The 22,390-nt window shown below is 38.6% G+C and overlaps 1 protein-coding gene across 1 annotated transcript in view; it reads left to right on the forward strand.

Annotated features, from left to right (window-relative positions):
- LOC150088304 (uncharacterized) overlaps positions 1-22,390 on the forward strand; it is a 134,652-nt gene that overhangs the window by 43,664 nt on the left and 68,598 nt on the right. Inside the window, exon 3 of the mRNA XM_090370692.1 lies at positions 9,849-9,958. Coding sequence (XP_090226818.1) covers positions 9,849-9,958 — 110 coding nt within the window. The remainder of the gene's footprint in view (positions 1-9,848; positions 9,959-22,390) is intronic.

Consider the following 22,390-nt stretch of genomic DNA (forward strand, 5'->3'; position numbering starts at 1 on the left):
AATTACTAAAAACAGTTGGCAAACCATAAGTTGGAAGCTTGTTTAGAAGACCTTTAAGCCAAACACGATCGAAAGCCTTTGAGATGCCAAGCGCAACTACTTGTGTTTCACCAAACCTTTCCATTGAATTAATCCATAAATGGATAACATATGCCAGAATATCACCAGTGGATCGACACTGACGGAATCCATACTGGCGATCATTGATCAGATGGAATGTTTCTAGGTAGTTTAAGAGTTGACAGTTAATTGATTTTTCCTTTACTTTAGAAAGAGTAGAAGTAATTGCAATGGGATGATAATTGAATGGGAGGGATTTTTTGCCCTTTTTAGGAACTGGCTGGATATAAGCAAATTTCCAAGCAGAAGGAAAAACACCTTTGGAATAAGAAATTGAAAAAAGGCGGCAAAGAATAGGAGTAATTTCAGGAGCACAGGTTTTGAGAACAAGTGGGGAAATACCATCGGGGCTTGGAGCTTTCTTAGCATCAAGATTCGTCAAAATCCTTCTGACATCCTTGTGATGGAAGACAACAGGAGGCATTGAATGGAGTGTGTTGGGATTGGTGGGAGGTATTTTACCAAGATCATTAATACATGAGTTGGAAGAATAATGGGATGCTAGCAGGTCAGCTTTATCCTTGGCTGAAGTGACAACAGAACCATCTAGTTTGGACAGAGGTGGGAGCAGAGATGGGCAAAAGTAGTCAATAGCTTTGGCAAGAGACCAGAATGCTCAGCTACCATTAGGGCAAGAAGCAATTTTTCTACTCTTAGCCTGTTCAAACTCTAGTTTGGACTGATTAATAACTGCTTTACAATTGTTGTGAGCTTTGGTGTAGGCAGAAAATGAAACTGAAGAATTAGACACAAGCCAATTACGATATGCAACATTCTTCTCTTGAACAGCCTTAGCATATTTATTGAAAAACCAAGGTTTAGATAAGGGATGAGATTTTAAAGTGGAGCATGGGATAAAGGATTCCATTCCTGCAAGAATAATTTCATTGACACGATCATTAGCATTAGTAGAGGCATTTGATGCAAGAAAGCAAGCTTATGCAGCATCAGCCAAAAAAAAAAAAAAAAAAAAAAAAACCCACTTCCACTTCACCCCTCTGTTCGTTCAAAATACCTGTCCAGTTGAGCCTTAAACTTATTTAGGCTATCAACCTCCACCACAAGGGATGGCAGTCTGTTCCACCAACCAACCACCCGCTGGCTAAAGGCAAATTTCCGCACGTCTATCCTACATCTGTCTTTCCTCAATTTGAATTTATGCCCTCTCAGGTGATTTTTCTGAGCTAGAGGAAGAATCCCATCAGCATTGAGCATGCTTAAACCATTCAAGGCTTTATACACCTCTATCAGATCACCTCGCTGGTGCCTAGTCTCCAGACACTGTAATTTGCAAAACTTAAGCCTTTCTTCGTAAGAGCACTCCTTTGTTCCATTCACTAATCTTGTTGCCATTCTCTGTACTCGTTCCAGCAGCTCTACATCCTTCTTGAAATGAGGCCTCCAGACCTGTATACAGTACTCTAGGTGTGGCCTGACCATTGCCTTATACAATGGAATAATCACCTCCTTATCCCTGCTGGAAAAATTCCTGTATATCATTGACAATACTCCATGAGCTACTCTTGCAGCCCGTCTGCACTGCTCAGAGAACTTCATATCTGCCTGCACAATCACCCCCAAGTCCCTTTCATTCTCTACCACTGTCAGTGTAGTACCACAGAGTTGATACGTTGCTCTGGGGTTGCTGTTTCCCATGTGTAGTACTTTACATTTGTCAATGTTAAACTTCATTTGCCACCTCTCAGCCCATCTGCTCAACCTTTCCAGATCCTGTTGCAGCAGCATAGTGTCAGTAGTGTCCTTGACAACCCTGCCAACCTTTGTATCATCTGCAAACTTGGACATTAAGCTTGATATACCATCATCAATATCATTTATAAATACAGAAAACAATAATGGACCCAACACTGAGCCCTGAGGGACTCCACTAATAACATTAGTCCACGATGAGCAGTGTCCATTGATTACCACTCTGTCTTCTCCCCCTCAACCACCCCTTTATCCATAGCAGCAATTTACCTCCAATGTCACACTGCTCCAATTTGTGTAGCAGTCTTCCATGTGCAACAGTATCAAAAGCCTTTCTAAGATCCAAGTATATAATATCAAAGTTATTCCCTGCATCCAGTTCTTTTGTGACTGCATCATAGTATCCAATCAAGTTGGTCAGGCAAGACTTCCCCTTAACAAAACCATGCTGTGTCTGAGCTATAACTGAAGTCTTGTCTAAATGATCCTGCAGTGCTTCTTTAACCAGTGCCTCCATTAATTTTCCTGGAACAGAAGTTAAGCTCACAGGTCTATAATTACTTGTGTCAGGCTTTGATCCTCCTTTGTGAATTGGGGTCACATTTGCACATTTCCAGTCTATGGGTACCTCCCCTGAGTCCAAGGAAGCTCTCATAATTATGGCTAAGGGTTTGCTTACTTCCTTTGCTGCCTCCTTTAATATAACTGGATAGATCCCATCCACCCCAGGTGCCTTTCTTGTGTTTATCTTCAACAGTTTCTCCTCCACTTTACTCCCAGTTATTTCAAGATTCTGTAGCTTACTGCTAGAGTTGAATACACCTCTGGCATTCCCCTTGCTGAATAACTCCTCATGTGTGAATGTCGATGCAAAATATTCATTTAGTTTGTTAGCTACCTGAGCAGGATCATCAACAGTTGACCCATCAATATCAAGTGGACCAATCTGATTCATCCCCTTCCTTCTAGAGTTTACATAAGTAAAGAACTCTTTGCTGTTTTTCTTTGCATCCCTTGCCAAGGATTTCTCGTAATCTGCCTTCGCCTGCCTAACCTCCGTTGTAACTTGGTTGCATATCAACTTGTATCTATCATAGGCTTCTGTGTCATGTGTTAATTTATATGTATCCCATGCATTTTTCTTCTCTGCCATATGCCTCATTAGTTCATCTGACATCCATTTTGGCCTAAACCTTGAACAATATTTCTTATTTGGTATGTAAAGCCTAGTAGCTTCCAAGATAAGTTCTTTGAATGCTTCCCATTTCAAATTTGCTGTTGGTAACATCATCAGTTGGTCCCACTGTATAGAATTTAAATACTGTCTCAGTCCATCGTAGTTGCCTTTACGGAAGCAATAACTCTTCCCTTTACCCCTAATGGTAGTTAACTCTTTCAGTAAATCCCACTTTAGCACACTGTGATCACTGCCACCTATTAGTTCATTTATCTGCAGATTCTTAATGCATGAAGAATCACTGCTGATAATCAAATCAAGAGTATTACTCCCTCTAGTTGCCTCCCGAACGTGCTGATGTAGAAAACAATCATCCAATAAATCCACAAAAGCCCTGCTAGTGTGTGAGTAACCAGCCCCCAAATTCCAGTCAATATCTGGGAAATTAAAATCTCCCATTATAAGACTCTCTGATTTACTGGCCCACTCTATTTCCCTGTACAGTTCCTTATTATACTCATCAGAGTCATTAGACCTATAGCACACTCCTACTCTCAATTTTGATCTCCCAATGCTTATGTCACACCAAACTGACTCAACACTGCACTGTCCAGCGATGTTGACTGGCTTCACTTCCTTGGTTTTTATGCGTTTCTTAACTAATAGCATAACCCCTCCCCCCTTCCTATCCTGTCTATCCTTTCTGTAGACTTTGTACTCCCCAAATTGCAGTTCTGCATCCCTTATATCTGTGTGACACCACGTCTCTGATATCCCAACAATATCTGCCTTTGATGTTTTGAGCAATACCTCAAATTCATCAATCTGAGTAAACGTTGACATCAAAAGTTTTGAAACAGTAATCCAACCAAGGAAAAGAAGAAAAGAAATCTTGCAGATCATCCCATTTTGCATTCTTGTAATGCCAAACAACACAAGGTTGGGAATAGCCGTGAGATGAAAGCTCCATTGGAGAAGAAACAATCACCAAGTTGTGATCTGAAGTGCCTAAAGGACCTCTCACTTCAATCGTGTACATAGAAGGGTTGTTTGTGAGAAAAAGATCAAGCGTGTTGGCTGTATGATTAGGATTGTCTGGTATGCTTGTAGGTAAATGAACAATCTGTGTAAGGCCATTAGTAATTGCAAAAGCCTCAGCATCTCGACCAGCTGGGTCAGTTTGACTAGAAAACGGAAGCCAGCTGGAGTTGTGAACATTAAAATAACCAAGGAAAATTACCTCACTGGTTGAAAGTTAGACTGGAGAAAGTCAAGTTGCAAAGAGAGGAAGTCAAAGAGCTCCAAGTGATTAGTGGAGTTGGGAGAACACTAGAGACAACAGATGAATTTGACACAATGAGGTAGAGAGATTTTAGGCCAGAGAAGATCAAAGAAAGGAAATTCCAAATTGCCAATCTCTGACAGGGAATATCAGAATGGACATATGCACAAGTACCACCTTTGAGGAGAAAGGAATCATACATCGAATAATTTGGGCATCTGAGATGAGCAGTAGTTAAATCAACCAATAACTGAGATTCTGTCAGAAAAAGTACTGGGGTTTGGCAGACTGCAAGTGGAAATGGTCATTGTTGAGATTAGAATTGAGACCATGTATATTTGTGAAATGAATTAGGAAGTGCTTGGGAGGTTTAGATCTTTTCGCAGATAAGCTTGCTTTATTAGTTTGACAATTCATTGTGACATCAATAGTAAGAAAAAGTGGGTGGTACATGCTGTATGAAGTAATGAAATTTTTTTGGATATGGCGTACACATGGTAAGAATATACTCAAATCCATGACGTAACATCGCCTCGACAATGCTCCCCGCATACACCCTACTCGGACTGCCTTCGGTCACTATCTGGCAGAATAGAAGTAGCAAGATTATACACTAGCTGATCCGGAAGCCTCCTAGAGAGTTACCAATAGGTTCGGTTCGGTGTACTAACTAGCGGCTGGCCTGCGAACACTGTTTTAGGGCTGTACCCTCTAAATGTAAGGAATATTGGATCTCACCACGATGTACATCATAACCTCAAAAGTCCTTAATCATACTGCATGATGGAAGAGATAGCGAAGAGTTGACCGGACCTTAGCTCTAGAGACTAAACATGGGTTCCACAACTTCAAGCCTCCAATAAGCAAAGTGGTCGCATCGCACCGGTTGATGAGAGTCATCTACCACCTAGTACAGCCTGGTAACACAGAAGGGTGTCATTCCTCCATGTGGTGTGGGTGCCACACCTCAACCCCTGCTTACGTTGGTTCACACCTGGGTGGTCACCCACCGTGTGCTTGTGTATGGAGGTTATACCCAAGATTACTAACAGTTCCACCATCGTGAAGGTGCAAGCAGAGGATTTGGCTGTCACAGACCGTCTGGACTTCGCTGAAATTGGGTTCACTTGACTTGAGTGTCACCCCGAATATTAGCGTTTTAGACTCCCAGGTAGCAAGTACAGCTTGTCTGGCATATCTGAGAGAATGTCTGTGACAACCTCAAGGACCAAGGACCATTTGTCGTCAATACATAAACTGGAAGAATTCGATAGTTTCATTACCAACGGGTGCATGTATTGTATATAATTGATAAAAAAAAAAAAAAAAATTGTTGGCAAGGTTTTAATTGTACCATTCATAATCCAATATTGAGTATATGATAGGCATTGAATATTTACTTTTACTGTAAATAGAAGAATTCTTTTCTCTCCCACTGTTGAATCTTTAACAAAATATCCCATTTTCTTCTTCTTATTCTTATTATTATTATTATTATTATAATAATAAGAAAATGGAATATTTTTTCCAGGATATTTTACCTGTTACCCCTTTAAAAATATCCTGTGGCACCCATGGTCATGCCTAATGTAGTTGTCAAAGAAATTCGTGAAAGTACAGCTAATTTCGAATACCTGTATAATTAAAGTTTTAGTTATGCTAATGATATTTATGATGCAGCAGGCGCCTCTGTAGCCAGGTGGGAAGGAGCAGCAGTGCGTAGCACATGCTTCTTGATTAGACCGGGGTTCGAGCCCGTGACCACCAAATGTGGAGGATGCAGAAAGGTCAGGGAATGACCACTGCATATCCCGGAGCAGTATGGCCTTAGTTGCTACTGCTCCTAAAAAAAAAAAAAAAAAAAACAAATAACAATGATGCAGCTACCAAAACACATTTTCATATTCTGAAATTATTCTTATTTCAAGTTTTTTTATCTTTAGCATTTCAATGCTGTAGTTATTGTTCAAATACCCTATACAAATACCAAAATTCAACTTCAAAAATTACCATTTAAATGCAACATACAAAATGCATACAAAATGCATATGCCGTACACAATACCCTTCACGGCTAGAAGCCAGGGGTTGATAATAAAGCAAAATTAGCAAAGCAAAGCAAATAATAAAGCAAAGACATAATAAAGCAAAATTATTTAAGTCATTTTTATTTGCTGATCATATTTTAAAACTGTTTGTTTCTGTAACAGAAAACATGGTCTTCAAATTGAGAGAGGTATTTGTTGTTAAAATTTTTATTTTTTAATTATATTCTTTGTACCAAATTTATCTAATAAGGTAAATTTTTACTTACTAAAAAACTAATAAATATATAGAATTATATATTCATATATTTTTACAATATAGTAGATACTGTTGTGAGATTCTGGACTGTCGGGATATTCAGCCAGACCCGTTTAATACACCTTTGGTATTTCCCTCCCTGAATAACTCATGTGTAAATGTAGATGCAAAATTCTCATTCAGTTTGTTAGCTACCCGAGCAGGATCATCAACAGTTGAACCATCGATATTAAGTGAACCAATCTAATTCATCCCCTTCCTTCTAGAGTTTACTTCTTTGCTGTTTTTCTTTGCATCCTTTGCCAAAGATTTCTCGTAATCTGCCTTTGCCTGCCTAACCTCCTTTGTGACTTGATTACAGACGAGCCTAGACTTCTGTGTCACTTGTTAATTTATATGTATCCCATGCATTTTTATTCTCTGCCACATGTCTCATTAGTTCATCTGACATCCATTTAGGCCAAAACCTCGAACAATATTTCTTAGTTGGTATGAAAAGCCTAGTAGCTTCCAAGATTAATTCTTCGAATGTTTCCCATTTAGAATTTGCTGTTTATAACAGCAAATTCTAAATGGGTAACATCATCAACTGTATAGACTTTAAAAACTGTCTCAAACCTCCGTAGTCATCTTTACGAAAGCAAAAACCCTTCCCTTTATCCCTGATGGTTGTTTGTTGTTTGGTTTTTAGGAGCATTAGCAACTAAGGCCATATTTCTCTGGGGATATGCGGTGGTCATTCCCTGACATTTTCGCATCCTCCGTATTTGGTGGTCATGGGCTCGAACCTCGGTCTCATCAAGAAGTGTCTGCTACGCACTGCTGCTCCTGCCCACCTGGCTACAGAGGTGCCTCCCCTGATGGTAGTTACCTCAAAGAGGTAACTACCATCAGGGGTAGATCCCTCATCATCACACTGTGATCACTTCCATCTACTGGTTCCTTTATCTGCAGATAATCATTTGAATTTCATTTTGTTATATAATAATGAAGAGGGAATCAAACACTGTTGTTAAGCATTACTTGGGATTGGGGTGCCAGGAGCTGAAAGTTAAAAAAAAAATCACTTTATGTAATTTGTGAATGACCCATAAGGCTTCCATTTATAAACAGGCAGTTTCTGCTCTGAGGTTTCTCTTTTCTCTTTTTGCCTATTACCACCAGCTTGTACAAATGCCTATGCCCTTGTATGAAATTATTGGTAATGTGTAGGCTATTCAGTGTGAGTAAACTTCCCAGGTTTACTAGTTTTTTTTTCCAAGTATCAAGTATCAACAAAATTGAAAATATAAACATTAATTGTGATTAATAAATGCTAAATAATTATAAATTCCTTCCTTCAAACACAAGGGGCTTTACAGAGAATTTTCAAGTCATAAGGTTCAAATTTCGAGTGCACTATAAAAGTTGCTACAGATTTAAAAAATGCTTATGCATGCTCTCATGAAATTTATAAAGAAAATAGGGTTGTCTTGGAAACAAATGACTCTTGAAGCATTTCTGAAGAAGACGACACCTTGTGTTGCCAACAATGACTGATAAACCATCAATGAGTGTGCATTTGGTCAATGATGAAGAATAAACATGCTTTAGCATTTGTATGACATAAATAATTTCTTTATTACTATAATTTGCTTGAGTTTAAAAGCTGTTTTCATTTATTTGAATAATCATTTTAAGCACAAACTATTGTTTTGTTGACCTTTTTATAACATTACTGTGATAAAATTTCATTGTTGAGAACGTAAGCCCTGTTTTTAACATTATGTCTATGGGAAATAAATTCCTGCTTTGAGTTTTTGCTATACGAACCTGCACAAGGAACAAATTAACTCGTAAAGTTGGGAACTACCTGTATTCCAAATGTAAAGGTAAATTATTCTTTTTTCGCAATTTTTTTGTCTATTGGCTTCATATTCATACTTATATTAATGTTATTTCAATTTTTAACCAAAAATCGTTATCACTATATGATCATCAAGATTACATAGTGATAATGATTTTTGGTTAAAAATTGAAATAACATTAATATAAGTATAATTTACATGGAGTTCAACTGTTTATGAAATATTAATTGTGTAACTACTTCTGCAATATAATATGGGGGAATGTGAGGTTACATTAAGGGTCCTGGAATGGCAAAATCTTTCATAAATTGGGGGAGTTGGGGGGTTCCCCCCCAGTGTGTATTTACTGGAAGCATGTGATAGGGAGGCAACAAAGGAATTATTTTGTCCTTCCTCCCTCCCTGGTGGTTCTAAACATCTTTCAGACTGTATCCCACCTTTGCCTATTACCACCAGCTTGTACAAATGCCTATGCCCTTGTATGAAATTATTGGTAATGTGTAGGCTATTCAGTGTGAGTAAAGGAACCAATCCAATGTTTCAGAAACTTTTTTTCTCAGACCCCCTTGTTAGTACCGGGTTGTCTCTCTAACCTCAAATCAGATAAACAGAATTTATCTAATTCAAATCAAATAAAAGATAAACAGAAAGATTGTATCTTTCTGTTTATCTTTTGAAATCATAGCTGTAATTATTTATTTAACATCATTAGGCAACTTTTCCAAATAGCAGTATTGTAAAAATGAAAAGTTCGTTTGGACAGTGTAAATGTTACTTAGAGATTCTGAATGTCATAATAAACACAATTGTTGTGAAGTATTTTTTATTCATTTTGCATATTATTTCATTATACTAAAGAACCAAGTCAACTAAATTATTTATCTCATGACCAGCCGTTCTTTGGCATGAATATCTCTTATGTAACTTATTTAGTTTGTGATAAACCTTCAAACCAGATTTGTTTAACATCTGTTCCAATCGGTAAAGTGATAATTACAAAGAACTTTACTTCTTTACCTTTCAGACTCTCACTCTGTTTTAAATAGTATCCAAAATGAGAATCTTGTGAGAATATTATTTCAGGCATTTGTGGGTCTTCCTGGCTTGGTTTGCATTCCAGTCACACTGTCAGTTTCTTGAAACAAAGATAAAATGACATTCATATTGGTGATTTGCATCTATGGTGCTACTTTTCCTGGTGAACACTTAATTTGTTACCATTCTTCACAAAAATCTATAAGGAAACAAAGAATTAAGTTTGGGGTTTCAGGCAATCTTTTACATATTTAGAATTATTACAACTGAAAGGTTTTATGCACTTTTTACCTTCCCTGTATCATGAGGAACATTGTTGTATTTTTTGTAAAGATATTTTCTGTATTATAAAGTTTTCCCGCTACATCTTTCAGAAATGGAAGTATCCAGATGCTCAGATTACTAAAGGCATATATGTGGGAAAGGAGATTAATCCTGAGAGAGTAAAACATGCCTTATTTCTTGAATCTGTCTGTGCCAAGAGGTAATTATATGTTTATTATTACATAATTATGTTTTAGTATAATACGTATTATATTACAAACAGTTAAGATTTCCCTTTCACTTATTTGCTTGTTAACGTTTACACTAAACTAGGGGCTTAGTTTGTGCATGTGTAATTAAGTTGCCCCAAAGTTTTATATTTATTTATTTATTGTTTTTTTTTATTGTGGAGAACAAACCAAAATATGATTCTTTTAATATTAGTATGGGCTGAGGTGAAAATGATGCAACTGGCACAAAATAGGCACATTTTTTTCCCCTAATATTTTGGTCATTTAGAAGATAAATGAAAGTTTTATGTTAAATTTGCATTTCATAAGTGTTATTTTTCTTTTTCTCAATATTATTGGATGTTGGTTAAGTTAACTGCACAATGGAAATAAATGTTGACACTGTTGAGATTAAAATACAGTGTACTGACCCCACTTTATGATTAATATCGTAAAGTGGGGGAGCCACTGTATTCCAGTGGCATGTTCCAGAGACACCATCGTATCGTGAAAATATTGTAATGTGAACCCAATAACATATTGTTTTTTGATAATTCGTTCCAAGACCTTGATTGTTGAAATTTTCAATATATAACTAAGCTATTTATCTCTCTAAAAGGAAATTTTTATAATGAAAATTGTACATATTGATTAAAACTAATATATATCGATTAAAGCACAACACAAAAAATCACTTCAACTAAAGGATGCAAAAACAAAGCACATGGCCAACATGTTTGCAAACATTGCAGTTGGCTGAGAGAAAGGACTATGTGGTCTAGCTAGAGACAATCATAACCCATTGTAAAATGAAATAAGTAGGTGCTGGTTAACACGATCACTGGTTAGTAGAATCAGCTGTTTTATACAATCAAATTTCAAAAACCCAATTGAAATCATTAAAATGCACTACACTTTCATCGTTATCATATGTTCAGTTATGAGAATCAGTTCTTGAACACCTTTGTGCTACTTTTCTAAAGCACATTTCTGGAGGTCACTACCATAAAACAATAAAAAGAATGTAGTTTCTGGTTTATTGGGCTTTTCTGTTAGTGCAATCTATTATAAACGGATAATAAACTCGATCTTATAGCATTTGTAATAATACTGATAGCTGGAATCTGTGGGTTTTTACGTTATTATGGTGAAATGTGTTTGCCCTTCCGTGAAATCTTCAATCATATAAAAAACATAAATAAATTTTCAGAATCTTATCTTCGTTCCTATTTTTTAATTAAGCTATGTATGTAAGTGTAAAATTATTTTTATTTTGCTAACTTGTGGAAAATATTAAGTGTAAATTTGTGCTCTTTATCTTACTTTTATAGCCTGTAGATAATATTCCTCCTATTTTCGCTTATTAGAATCGCCATTTAATAGAATTATAATTCAGTTTGCAAACATGATCACATTGACCGAAGCTTACTACGTACTGTATTGTGAATGGTATTTCATTATGGAGACTCCATCACAAAGTGATTTGATCGTACAGTAAACCAGTCGTAAAGTGGGGGTCCACTGTACATATCTATAAAATTTCAGGCTGAATGTATTTAAACCCGGGTAAGAAACATAACATACACCTGTCTCCTGACAGCTGTATATTACCATCTGTTTCCGATAGACATTAGTTTGTAATGCACAACAGCATCATGATCAAAGCATAGAGTCATCTGTGATAGACAGTGCATGTTTATAAAATAACTTAGTGGCAGTCACATGTTTGCAATGTACACTTCATAGCGGCAGGTGTGTTCTGTGTTTTATTTTTTTAAAATTTGGTCTCCCTAGTATAAGTAAAATGACGGCAAGGAATCTGTTATACAGCATCAGCTTTTTTTTCATAGTGATAAACAAAAACATAACTGTGACCCATACATCTTCAGTCTGGCCCTACAAGATTAGATGACAATTCCATTTTGGTAGCTAATTATTCTCTAATTAAAGCTGTGGAGGGCAGGAGGAAATAATTATTCTATTTGTCTAGGCAATTGTTATACCACCAGGGACAGAAAGCCTTCAGCTAGAAGGATTCTTTGAACATTTTCAATTAGCCATTTCCTGCTGATACTGTATCCGACACTGATGCTCAAAGAGGAAGTGTTGCCAGGAATTTGAGCTATGCATCCAAAAAATAGGCATCTTCATAAGTCTCTGTGCAGATGCCTAGTTTTTGGATGCTGTGAATACCTTTTTTATGTTGCCAACTAAGCTTGTTTCTCTTGTCTGCATCCCTTGCAACAGATCTACATGCTTTCTACAGTTAGGTTTCCAAACTTGTAATGTGGTGTAATTATTGTATTATGCGATGGGATAATTACCTCTTTATCATTTCTGGCAAAGTTCCCATATATCATTTACAGAACTCCATTAGCCACTCTGGCAGCCAGTATGTATGTTCTTTATCCTCCAAAATATATCTGAAAAACATCTCTTTTCATAGTCCATTAAACTTTAATGGATAAACAAGTGACTCGGGTCAGTATATAAGGAAGGTATATGAGCCACATATGTCGTGACATTGGAACAGAGCTGACGGATTTTGAGGTGTTGTTGCTGGCTGTCACATTTGCTGGCTGGTCCATTCATGCAATTGCTGACAGCCTGTACCATCTAAAGTCACAATCTTCAGTGATGTTATCTTGAAATAGAAGCATATTGGTCTCACTGCCATTCAGCAATGCACAGGAATGCCGTAGAAGCTTGCTCCATGTGGTACTCAGAAAGGTAGTGCAACAATCTCATCAGACATACCTACAAGACATCAACCAGGAGTTGAAGTCTGTATGAACAAATTATGTACTGAGCCAGCCTCAGTTTTCCTGAGAGAGCAGCAGCAGCACATAAGCCAGACCAGCAAATGCAATGAGGTTTTGCTTTGCATTCTGCAACAACACCATACTTGGTCCTTAGAAAGTGGAAATTGACATGCTGTGGAGCAGTGAATCTTAATACAGTCAGTCCTCGTATAGCATGATAGTTGTGTTCCTAGAAATCCTCGTGCAATATAAATAACAGGCCCTATGGGAAAAATAGGGTTAGGTGCCGACCACCTAAGATTGAACACACATTTGTAACCAAAACATTACCAAACACAATAAATAATCGTAATAAAATACTTATGTATTTTATTACGACTATTACGTAATAAAATATTGCTAATGCTTTTGCTTCTATCGTAAGCAAACTTGTTTTTTTGTTTGATTTTCTATCCAAACAGATGATAGCCGTTCCATCTCTTCCAATTCTTTGTGTCTTAATCTAATGGATTTTAATTTCACTTTGAGTTGTTCCTGCAATGAAAGTTGTTTTTATTTTCTCTGCATTCTATTTCTCATTTAGGCCATTAGCACGTGCAATATCACATGGTCTTAATTTCGCCCAAAGTGTTTCAAAATTTCATATTTTTTCTCTATCAACAGAGGCAGACTGGCCATAAGCTTTACCGGGGAAACCCTGGTGGGCCAGTGTGATTTTGGCCATAAAAGATAGTATGAGGCCACTACAAATTTTCCTGGGTAAGAATTTTTGACCAAGTCCAGCTCTGTTTATCGATATTGCTTTTCTTTTCCTCTCTGAATCTGTAGTGTCTTCACCAGGACGCTTCCTTTTCACACCTTTTAAGTATTTACTAATTTTTAGGGAATAAAGCACAATTACAAAATGATTAGGCACGCTTGATACATATAAACAAAGCTGCGCGCCTGTAGCAACTGAATAAACAACACCGTAAAGGGAAAGACACACTAACACCTCACTAGCTCAAATTTTACTAAAGCACATTTCTGGGAGTTACTACCATAAAACAATAAAAACAATTTCCAGTTGCGTTTCTGCTAGTGGAATCTGTTATAAACTGGTAGTAAACTCGATCTAATTGCATTTGTGATAATACTGATAGCTGGAATTGTGTGGGTTTTTACGTTATTATGGCGAAAAGCGTTTCCCCTTCACTGATATAAAAAACATAAATACATTTTCAGAATCTTCTCTTCATTGCTATCATGTTGCGTTCAGTTGGGGTGATTCCGCATTAGACTGCAATTTCTTGTAAACACAAAGGCGAATCGTGCATAAGTGAATTCGGTTCGTGTTATATACGATATCGTTCCCCTATTTATAAATCTTGTATGATCGAATTCGTTTAGTGTAAACACGTGTTATACGAGGACTGACTTACATGCTATTTTGATCATATGAGTGGATATAGATGATGATGCCTAGAGAACATTTTCTGTCAGAGAGTACTTTGTCACCATTGAAGATTGGAACAGGTGTGGTTATGGTATTGAGTTGTTTCTCATGATATGTTGCCTGTTACCTTTCTGGTTTTGCAGAACCATGAATACCAATGCCTGTCTTAATATTCTGAACAATTCCTTGCTTTCTACAACGTGGGCAATAGTAGTAGTAGGGCATGTGATGCAGGAAAGCATGTGCATGAGCTTATGCAGCATCAGCCAAAAAAAAAAAAAAAAAAAAAAACACACCATTCCCTCCAAATGCCTGTCCAGTTCCTCCTTAAATTTATTCAACCTATCAACTTCCACAATGACAGATGGAAGTTTGTTCCAGCAATTAACCACCCGCTGGCTAAAGGCAAATTTCCGCACATCTATTCTACATCTGTCTTTTCTTAATTTGAATTTATGCCCCCTTAGGTTCGTAATCTGAACAAGTGGAAGGATCCCATCAGAATTCAGCGTGCTCAACCCATTCAAGGCCTTATATACCTCAATCAGATCACCGCGCAGGTGCCTAGTCTCCAGCCACTGCAATTTGCAGAACTTAAGCCTCTCTTGGTAAGAGGATCCCTTTATTCCCCTCACCAATCTTGTTGCCCTTCTCTGTACACGCTCAAGTAAATCTACATCCTTCCTAAAATGAGGCCTCCAGACCAGTACGCAGTACTCAAGGCGTGGCCTGACCGTTGCCTTATACAGAGGGATAATCACCTCCTTTTCCCTGCTAGCAAAATTCCTATATATCATTGACAAAACCCCATGACCTGCCCTGGCAGCCTGTCTGCATTGCTCAGAAAACTTCATATCTGCCTGCACAATTACTCCCAGGTCTTTTTCATTTTCTACCACCTCAAGTGTAGTACCACACAGTTGGTATGTTTCTCTGGGGTTACTTTTACCCATATGCAGTACTTTGCATTTGTCAAGGTTAAACTTCAGTTGCCACTTCTTAGACCATCTGCCCAAATTATCTAGATCCTGTTGCAGTAGCACACTGCCATTACTGTCATTAACAACCCTGCCGACATTTGTATCATCTGCAAACTTCGACATTAAGCCTGATATACCTTCATCAATATCATTGATAAATATACAAAACCCCCTTTGTGAATTGGGGATACATTTGCACGTCTCCAGTCCGTGGGAACCTCCCCTGACGCCAAGGATGCGCTCATAATTATGGCCAAGGGTTTGCTTAATTCCTTTCCCGCCTCCTTTAATATAACTGGATAGATCCCATCCACCCCAGGTGCTTTTCTTATGTTTAACTTCAACAATTTCTCCTCCACTTTTCTCTCAGTTATTACAAAATCATTAAGTATCCTGCTACAATTTGATAACCTTCTGCCATTTCCAAACCTTAATAACTCCTCGTGTGTGAATGTAGATGCAAAATACTCATTCAGTTTGTTTGCTATCTGGGCAGGATCATCAACAGTTGATCCCTTGATATCAAGTGAACCAATCAGATTCATCCCCTTCCTTTTAGAGTTTATATAAGTAAAGAAATCCTTGCTGTTTTTCTTAGTATCTTTTGCCAAGGATTTCTCGTAATCTGCCTTCGCCTGCCTAACCTCCTTTGTGACCTGATTACAGACTAGCTTATATCTGCCATAGGCTTCTGAGTTGCTTTATAATTTATATGCATCCCATGAGTGATCACTGCTGATAACCAGATCAAGAGTATTACTCTCTCTGGTTGCCTCTCGAACATGCTGCTGCAGAAAACAATCGTCCAATAAATCCACAAACGTCTGACTAGTGTGTTTCTCTGTATGATTGTTCATTGTACTCATTCGAGTCATTAGGCCTATAACACACTCCTACTCTTATTTTTGCTTTTGCAGTGCTTATTTCACACCAAACGGACTCAACAGTGCACTGTTCATCTATATCAACTGGGTGCACTTCTTTTGATTTTATGTTTTTCTTAATTAACAGCATAACACCTCCTCCCTTTCTATCCTGTCTATCCTTTCTGTACACGTTGTACTCCCCAGATTCCAGTTCTGCATTCCTTATATCTGTGTGACACCACGTCTCTGATATCCCAACAATATCCGCCTTTGATGTCTTGACCAACACTTCAAATTCATCAAATTTATTTACTTCTAGCATTGGTATACATGCTCCTATTCCTAGTTACTCTAACACATCCCATATACCCACCTATTTCAGAATGACTGCCATCCGTCCCTGAAACCCCCAACACCCCTCGCTCCAGGTCGCTACTTATTCTAATAGAAGTTGTGCAAGAATCACCTTCACCTCTGCCTACGGCTACTGTTAAACTATTACTCTTTGTATCCCCCCAAGCTAGCAGTTTTCCGACCCACCTAACACTGCCTCGACAGCATCAGCAAATATTCTTGCACCCTTTCTATTTAAGTGTATCCCATCCCTGTAGAAGCAGTCTCTCCTGTTAACAAGTACAGACCAGGCTGAAAAAAATTCTATCCCTTGAGCCTTGCACAATCTTTCCAGGGCCAAATTGATCGACAAGGCTCTCATCATATACTCCCTCCTATCATGTCTGGGCAGAATTGCAGACACTTTCAAATTCAACCCTAATTCTCGGCTTTTGTTCAACAGTGACCTGTACTTGTTAAGTAATTCTGTCGGTCTCCTACTCTTAATATCAATAGTGCCAACGTGTACAACTATATCACCTTTTGTGCCCTTAAAAGATGATATTCGCTCTACAACATCATCAACCTTTGCCCCTGGCAGACATATCCTTTTTACAAAGCATGTTACCCGTTTCCCTGACAATAGTCACCAACAACTACTAGTTCCTGTGGGACCAGTGCATTCTGCCTTGAGGGTTGCCGCTGTGTTGCGTGATGACCAAGTGCAAGCTCTGGCGTTGATGTGGGCAGCTGAGAGCTTGATGGGCCCCTCCATTTAGATCTTTCGAGGGCATCCACCCTGTCCTTCAAACTCTCATATAGGCCCATAACAACGCTGATTTCCTTACACTCCTTACATCGCGCACACACAAAGACATCCCCCATGGCAATATCATGTTCCGTTCCAGAGAGTTCGGCAAACATTTCCCAAGCTGCACATTTTTTTAGGCTGTGATGCGTTGGAGAATCACCCTCCTCAGTTCTCCCCCGAGTCACATCACTCCTGCCACTTTGTGCCCGTTGCTTTGCTGCTCTAGTTTGGGGCATGCTATTTTAAATTAATAAGATTAAAAAATCAAATTAATTAAATTTAATTAATTAATTAATTTAATTAATTAAATGTCAATACTACACTATCTAATAGAAACAGTGAAGCGTGTTAATCTATATAATTATGCGTTAGAGCTACCTGGCTATCTCAATGAAAAATTTGAATTCCCTACCACTATATACAAAAAAAAAATGGCTGCAAGATTTGAACGAAAATAACAGTTTTATGTAAATTAAGTAGTAATCTACAAAAACTCTTTATCTAAATTAAAATAAAAATAGCCAGTGTAACTATAACTATAAGACTACATATTAAGTACAATATAAAATAACAATTATGTAAATAAAAAGGCAAACACTTATCGGTTTTTCGGAGCTTGTAACTCACAGCTGTAATTTTTAAAGAGAGTCAGCGCCCTCTCCAAATTACCAAAGTACTTGGTCTATACCAAGTACTTTGGTATAGACCACTCACATTTGTTTCATTAGGAACAGCATCATTCTGTGCTGTTCAAGAATGGTTCATGGATATATGAATGTACAAAATTTGGAATTAGCATTAGTAGAGGCATACGATGCAAGAAAACAAGCTTATACAGCATCAGCCAGGAAAAAAAAAAACCTTTCCTATTTCACCCATCTATTCATTCCAAATGTTTATCTAGTTCTGTCTTGAATTTATTTAAGCTATCAACTTCCACAATGACAGATGGAAGTTTGTTCCAGCACTCAACTATCCCCTGCCTAAAGGCAAATTTCGTCACATCTATTCGAGAACAGTCTTTCCTCTATTTGAGTTTATGCCCCTCAGGTTTGTAATCTGAGCAAGAGGAAGAATCCTATCAGTACTGAGTCTGCTCAATCCATTCAAGGCCTTATACATGTCAATCAGATTGCCTCGCAGGTGCCTAGTCTCCAGATGCTACAATTTGCAGAACTTAAGCCTTTCTTCATAAGAGCACCCATTTGTTCCCCTCACCAGCCTTATTTGCCCTTCTCTGTACTCCTTCTAGCAACTCTGCATCCTTCCTAAAATGAGGCTTGCACACATGTAGCAGTACTCAAGGTTGAGGTCTGACTATTGCCTTATACAAGCGAATAATCACCACCTTATCCTTGCAGAGTTCGAGCCCGTGACCACCAAATACGGAGGAGGCGGAAAGGTCAGGGAATGACCACCGCATATCCCCGGAGCAATATGGCCTTAGTTGCCAATGCTCCTAAACACCAAATAACAACAACCTTATCCTTGCTCGCAAAATTGGCCCCGGGTGCTAAGTGTATTTTGAGGCCAAGCGATATTCTTGCGATTTATAGTGCTTTTGAATAGAGATTGAAGTTATTTTTTTTTTAAGTTCTTACATTTATATCAACAGTTTTTCTTTAAAACCAGTTCTATACTTGAAAGCCACAAGTTAGAACACAGGAAGGAAACACACCTTTCTTTATTTTCCTGTATTTCTAGTTGTACTAATCAACTAACACTTCAACCGCTTGGCCTCAGAGTGGCACTGCTCCTGCCTCCCTGTGGCAGGGCCAGTAACCTGAGGGAAAAGTTATCCTCCAGGGCTAAAAGGAGTAACCATAGATTCAAATGAATATCCATCTCTAGAGCCTTCAAGCTCCAGACCAGACACATCCACTGATAAGGACTATAATCAACCGAAAAGGCTTCGAAGGGAAGCGCAGTGCAATGACATGCCAAATTTTCTCGTAGTACATTCCCTCTCCACCCAGCATGTGGACAAATTGTTACCATTTGTAATACAGAGATATTTGGAATCCATTGCTGGAACACCAAAAATGGTAAAACGATTGCAATCTCGAGCCCTCCTTATTCAAACAGCCAACTCCAAAAATTGTGGAGTGGCTGCTCAAAACAACTACATTCAGTGGGCTGCCAGTATCTATTACTCCACAAAACACCTTAAATTCCTCGAAAGGCATCATAATTGAATGGGATCTACTTACAGTATCTTAAGAGGAATTAGTTCAAGAACTGAGTAATAAAAAAGTAATTGGCGCAAATGCATAATGGCTAAAAAGATGAAAATCTTGTCCCAACTAGATCCATCATTTTAACTTTGAGTACCCCAGATTTGCCATCATCAGTAAAAGTAAAAACTATTTAAACTGCTGAATTCGGCCTTATATTCCTAATCCCATTTGTTGTTTTAAGTGCCAGAAATATGGACATTCCCAGCAGGCATGTAGAGGTGATGCCATTTGTCCTATTTGTGGGTTTCAAGGAGCATGCACAAGAAGGCTGTTCAGCCTCAACTCCCATTTGCCCCAACTGCAAAGGAAATCACCCAGCCTATTCTAAACCTTGCGAAATGTGGAAAACAGGCAAGAAAATGTTGACAAGTTGTTGACCATGCCCAGTCATTCTTATGCATCTCACACTCAAAGCACCCAATCTCAACAGCATCTCAAACAGATGTAAGAAACAAATGTCTCAAACAGATGTATCAAACATCTCAAACAGATGTAAGAATTTGCAGATAAACGAACCACTAGGTGGCAGTGATCACAGTGTGCTGAAGTGGGATTTACTCAAAGAGGTAACTACAATTAGGGGTAAAGGGAAGGGTTATTGCTTTCGTAAAGGTCACTACGATGGACTGAGGCAGTATTTAAATTCTATACAGTGGGACCAACTGATGATGTTACCAACAGCAAATTCAAAATGGGAAGCATTCAAAGAACTTATCTTGGAAGCTACTAGGCTTTACATAACTAAGAAATATTGTTCAAGGTTTAGGCCTAAATGGATGTCAGATGAACTAACGAGACATATGGCAGAGAAGAAAAATGCATGGGATACATACAAATTAACACGTGACACAGAAGCCTATGATAGATACAAGTTGATCTGTAACCAAGTTACAAAGGAGGTTAGGCAGGCGAAGGCAGATTACGAGAAATCTTTGGCAAGGGATGCAAAGAAAAACAGCAAAGAGTTCTTTACTTATGTAAACTCTAGAAGGAAGGGGATGAATCAGATTGGTCCACTTGATATCGATGAGTCAACTGTTGATGATCCTACTCAGGTAGCTAACAGACTAAATGAATATTTTGCATCGACATTCACACATGAGGAGTTATTCAGCGAGGCGAATGCCAGAGATGTATTCAACTCTGGCAGTAAGCTAGAGAATCTTGTAATAACTGAGAGTAAAGTGGAGGAGAAATTGTTGAAGATAAACACAAGAAAGGCACCCGGGGTGGATGGGATCTATCCAGTTATATTAAAGGAGGCAGCAAAGGAAGTAAGCAAACCCTTAGCCATAATTATGAGAGCTTCCTTGGACTCAGGGGAGGTACCCATGGACTGGAGATGTGCAAATGTGACCCCAATTCACAAAGGAGGATCAAAGGCTGACCCAAGTAATTATAGACCTGTAACTTTAACTTCTGTTCCCGGAAAATTAATGGAGGCACTGGTTAAAGAAGCACTGCAGGACCATCTAGACAAGATTTCAGTTATAGCTCGGACACAGCATGGTTTTGTTAAGGGGAAGTCTTGCCTGACCAATTTGATTGGCTACTATGATGTAGTCACAAAAGAACTGGATGCAGGGAATAACTTTGATATTATATACTTGGATCTTAGAAAGGCTTTTGATACTGTTGCACTGCTGCACAAATTGGATCAGTGTAGCAGGAGATTCTGTGAATCAATCCTTAATCACAGAATCTCCTGTGCCGACCGGGCTAGCCGAGTGGGTAAAGTACCTGCCCAGCAACCCAAAGGTCGTGGGTTCGATTCCCGCCTCGGGCTTGGATCAGAGTACTGCAAAAACCTTGGGAGGTGCAATATGGCCACCCGATGCGCCAACAACTACCAAATCAAAAAAAAAAAAAAAATCTCCTGCCAGATCATCAGTATGGCTTTCAGAAAAACCGATCAACCCTAGATGTGCTCATCAAGATTGAATCTTATATCCTCAATGCCTTTGTCCGAATCAACATCTAGTCATGGTCAACTTACATCTTGAGAAGGCATTTGACACTACCTGGTGTCATGGTATCATTATGGATCTTTACCATCTTGGACTTAGGGGCCATATGCCTAAAATAATTCAAAATTTCCTGCAGTTGTGCTCTTTTCAGGTACGATATAAAAACTTACTCTCTGCTTCTCACATTCAGGAAGAAGGAGTCCCGCAGGGATCAATACTTAGTTCAACACTTTTTGCTATCTGAGTTAGCAGCATGACAAAAGACATCCCAAATACTATTGAAACCTATATGTATGCAGACGACCTTAACATTGCATGTCAGTCTCAAAGTGGCAATACCATCGAATGGCAGCTCCAACTTGCCCTAACTAAAATAGAATTCTGGACTTTACGGAATGGTTATCGGCTATCAGAAAAGAATTGCACTGCCACTCACTTTTGCAAGTGTTGCGCCCTCCATCCTGATCCTGAATTGCAAATAAACCATACTCCAATAATATTCTTGGACTGATATTATATAGCAAGCTTAATTTCCAAGCTCACATCACTCATTTACGAAATATTTGTCTAAAGCATTTGTACATACGGCCCCTGGTGCCAAGCGAATCTTGAGGCCAAACGATCTTCTATGCTATATCTATTGCAGTTAATAGAGCAATTTTGGTCCTTGAGGTTGTCACAGACATTCTCTCAGATATGCCAGACAAGCTGTACTTGCTACCTGGGAGTCTAAAACGCTGATGGAACTGATATTCGGGTGACACTCAAGTCAAGTGGACCCAATTTCGGCGAAGTCCGGACGGTCTGTGACAACCAAATCCTCTGCTTGCACCTTCACGATGGTGGGACTGTTAGTAATCCTGGGTATAACCTCCATGCACAAGCACATGGTGGGTGACCACCCAGGTGTGAACCAACGTAAGCAGGGGTCGAGGTGTGGCGCCCACACCACATGGAGGAATGCCGCCCCTCTATGTTACCAGGCAGTACTAGGTTAGTTAGTACACCGGCTAGTTAGTACACCGGACCGA

The sequence above is a fragment of the Mastigoproctus giganteus genome, chromosome 3 (genome assembly GCF_048544385.1).
Source record: "Mastigoproctus giganteus isolate SK-2022 chromosome 3, ASM4854438v1, whole genome shotgun sequence".
Lineage (NCBI taxonomy): Eukaryota > Metazoa > Arthropoda > Arachnida > Uropygi > Thelyphonidae > Mastigoproctus > Mastigoproctus giganteus.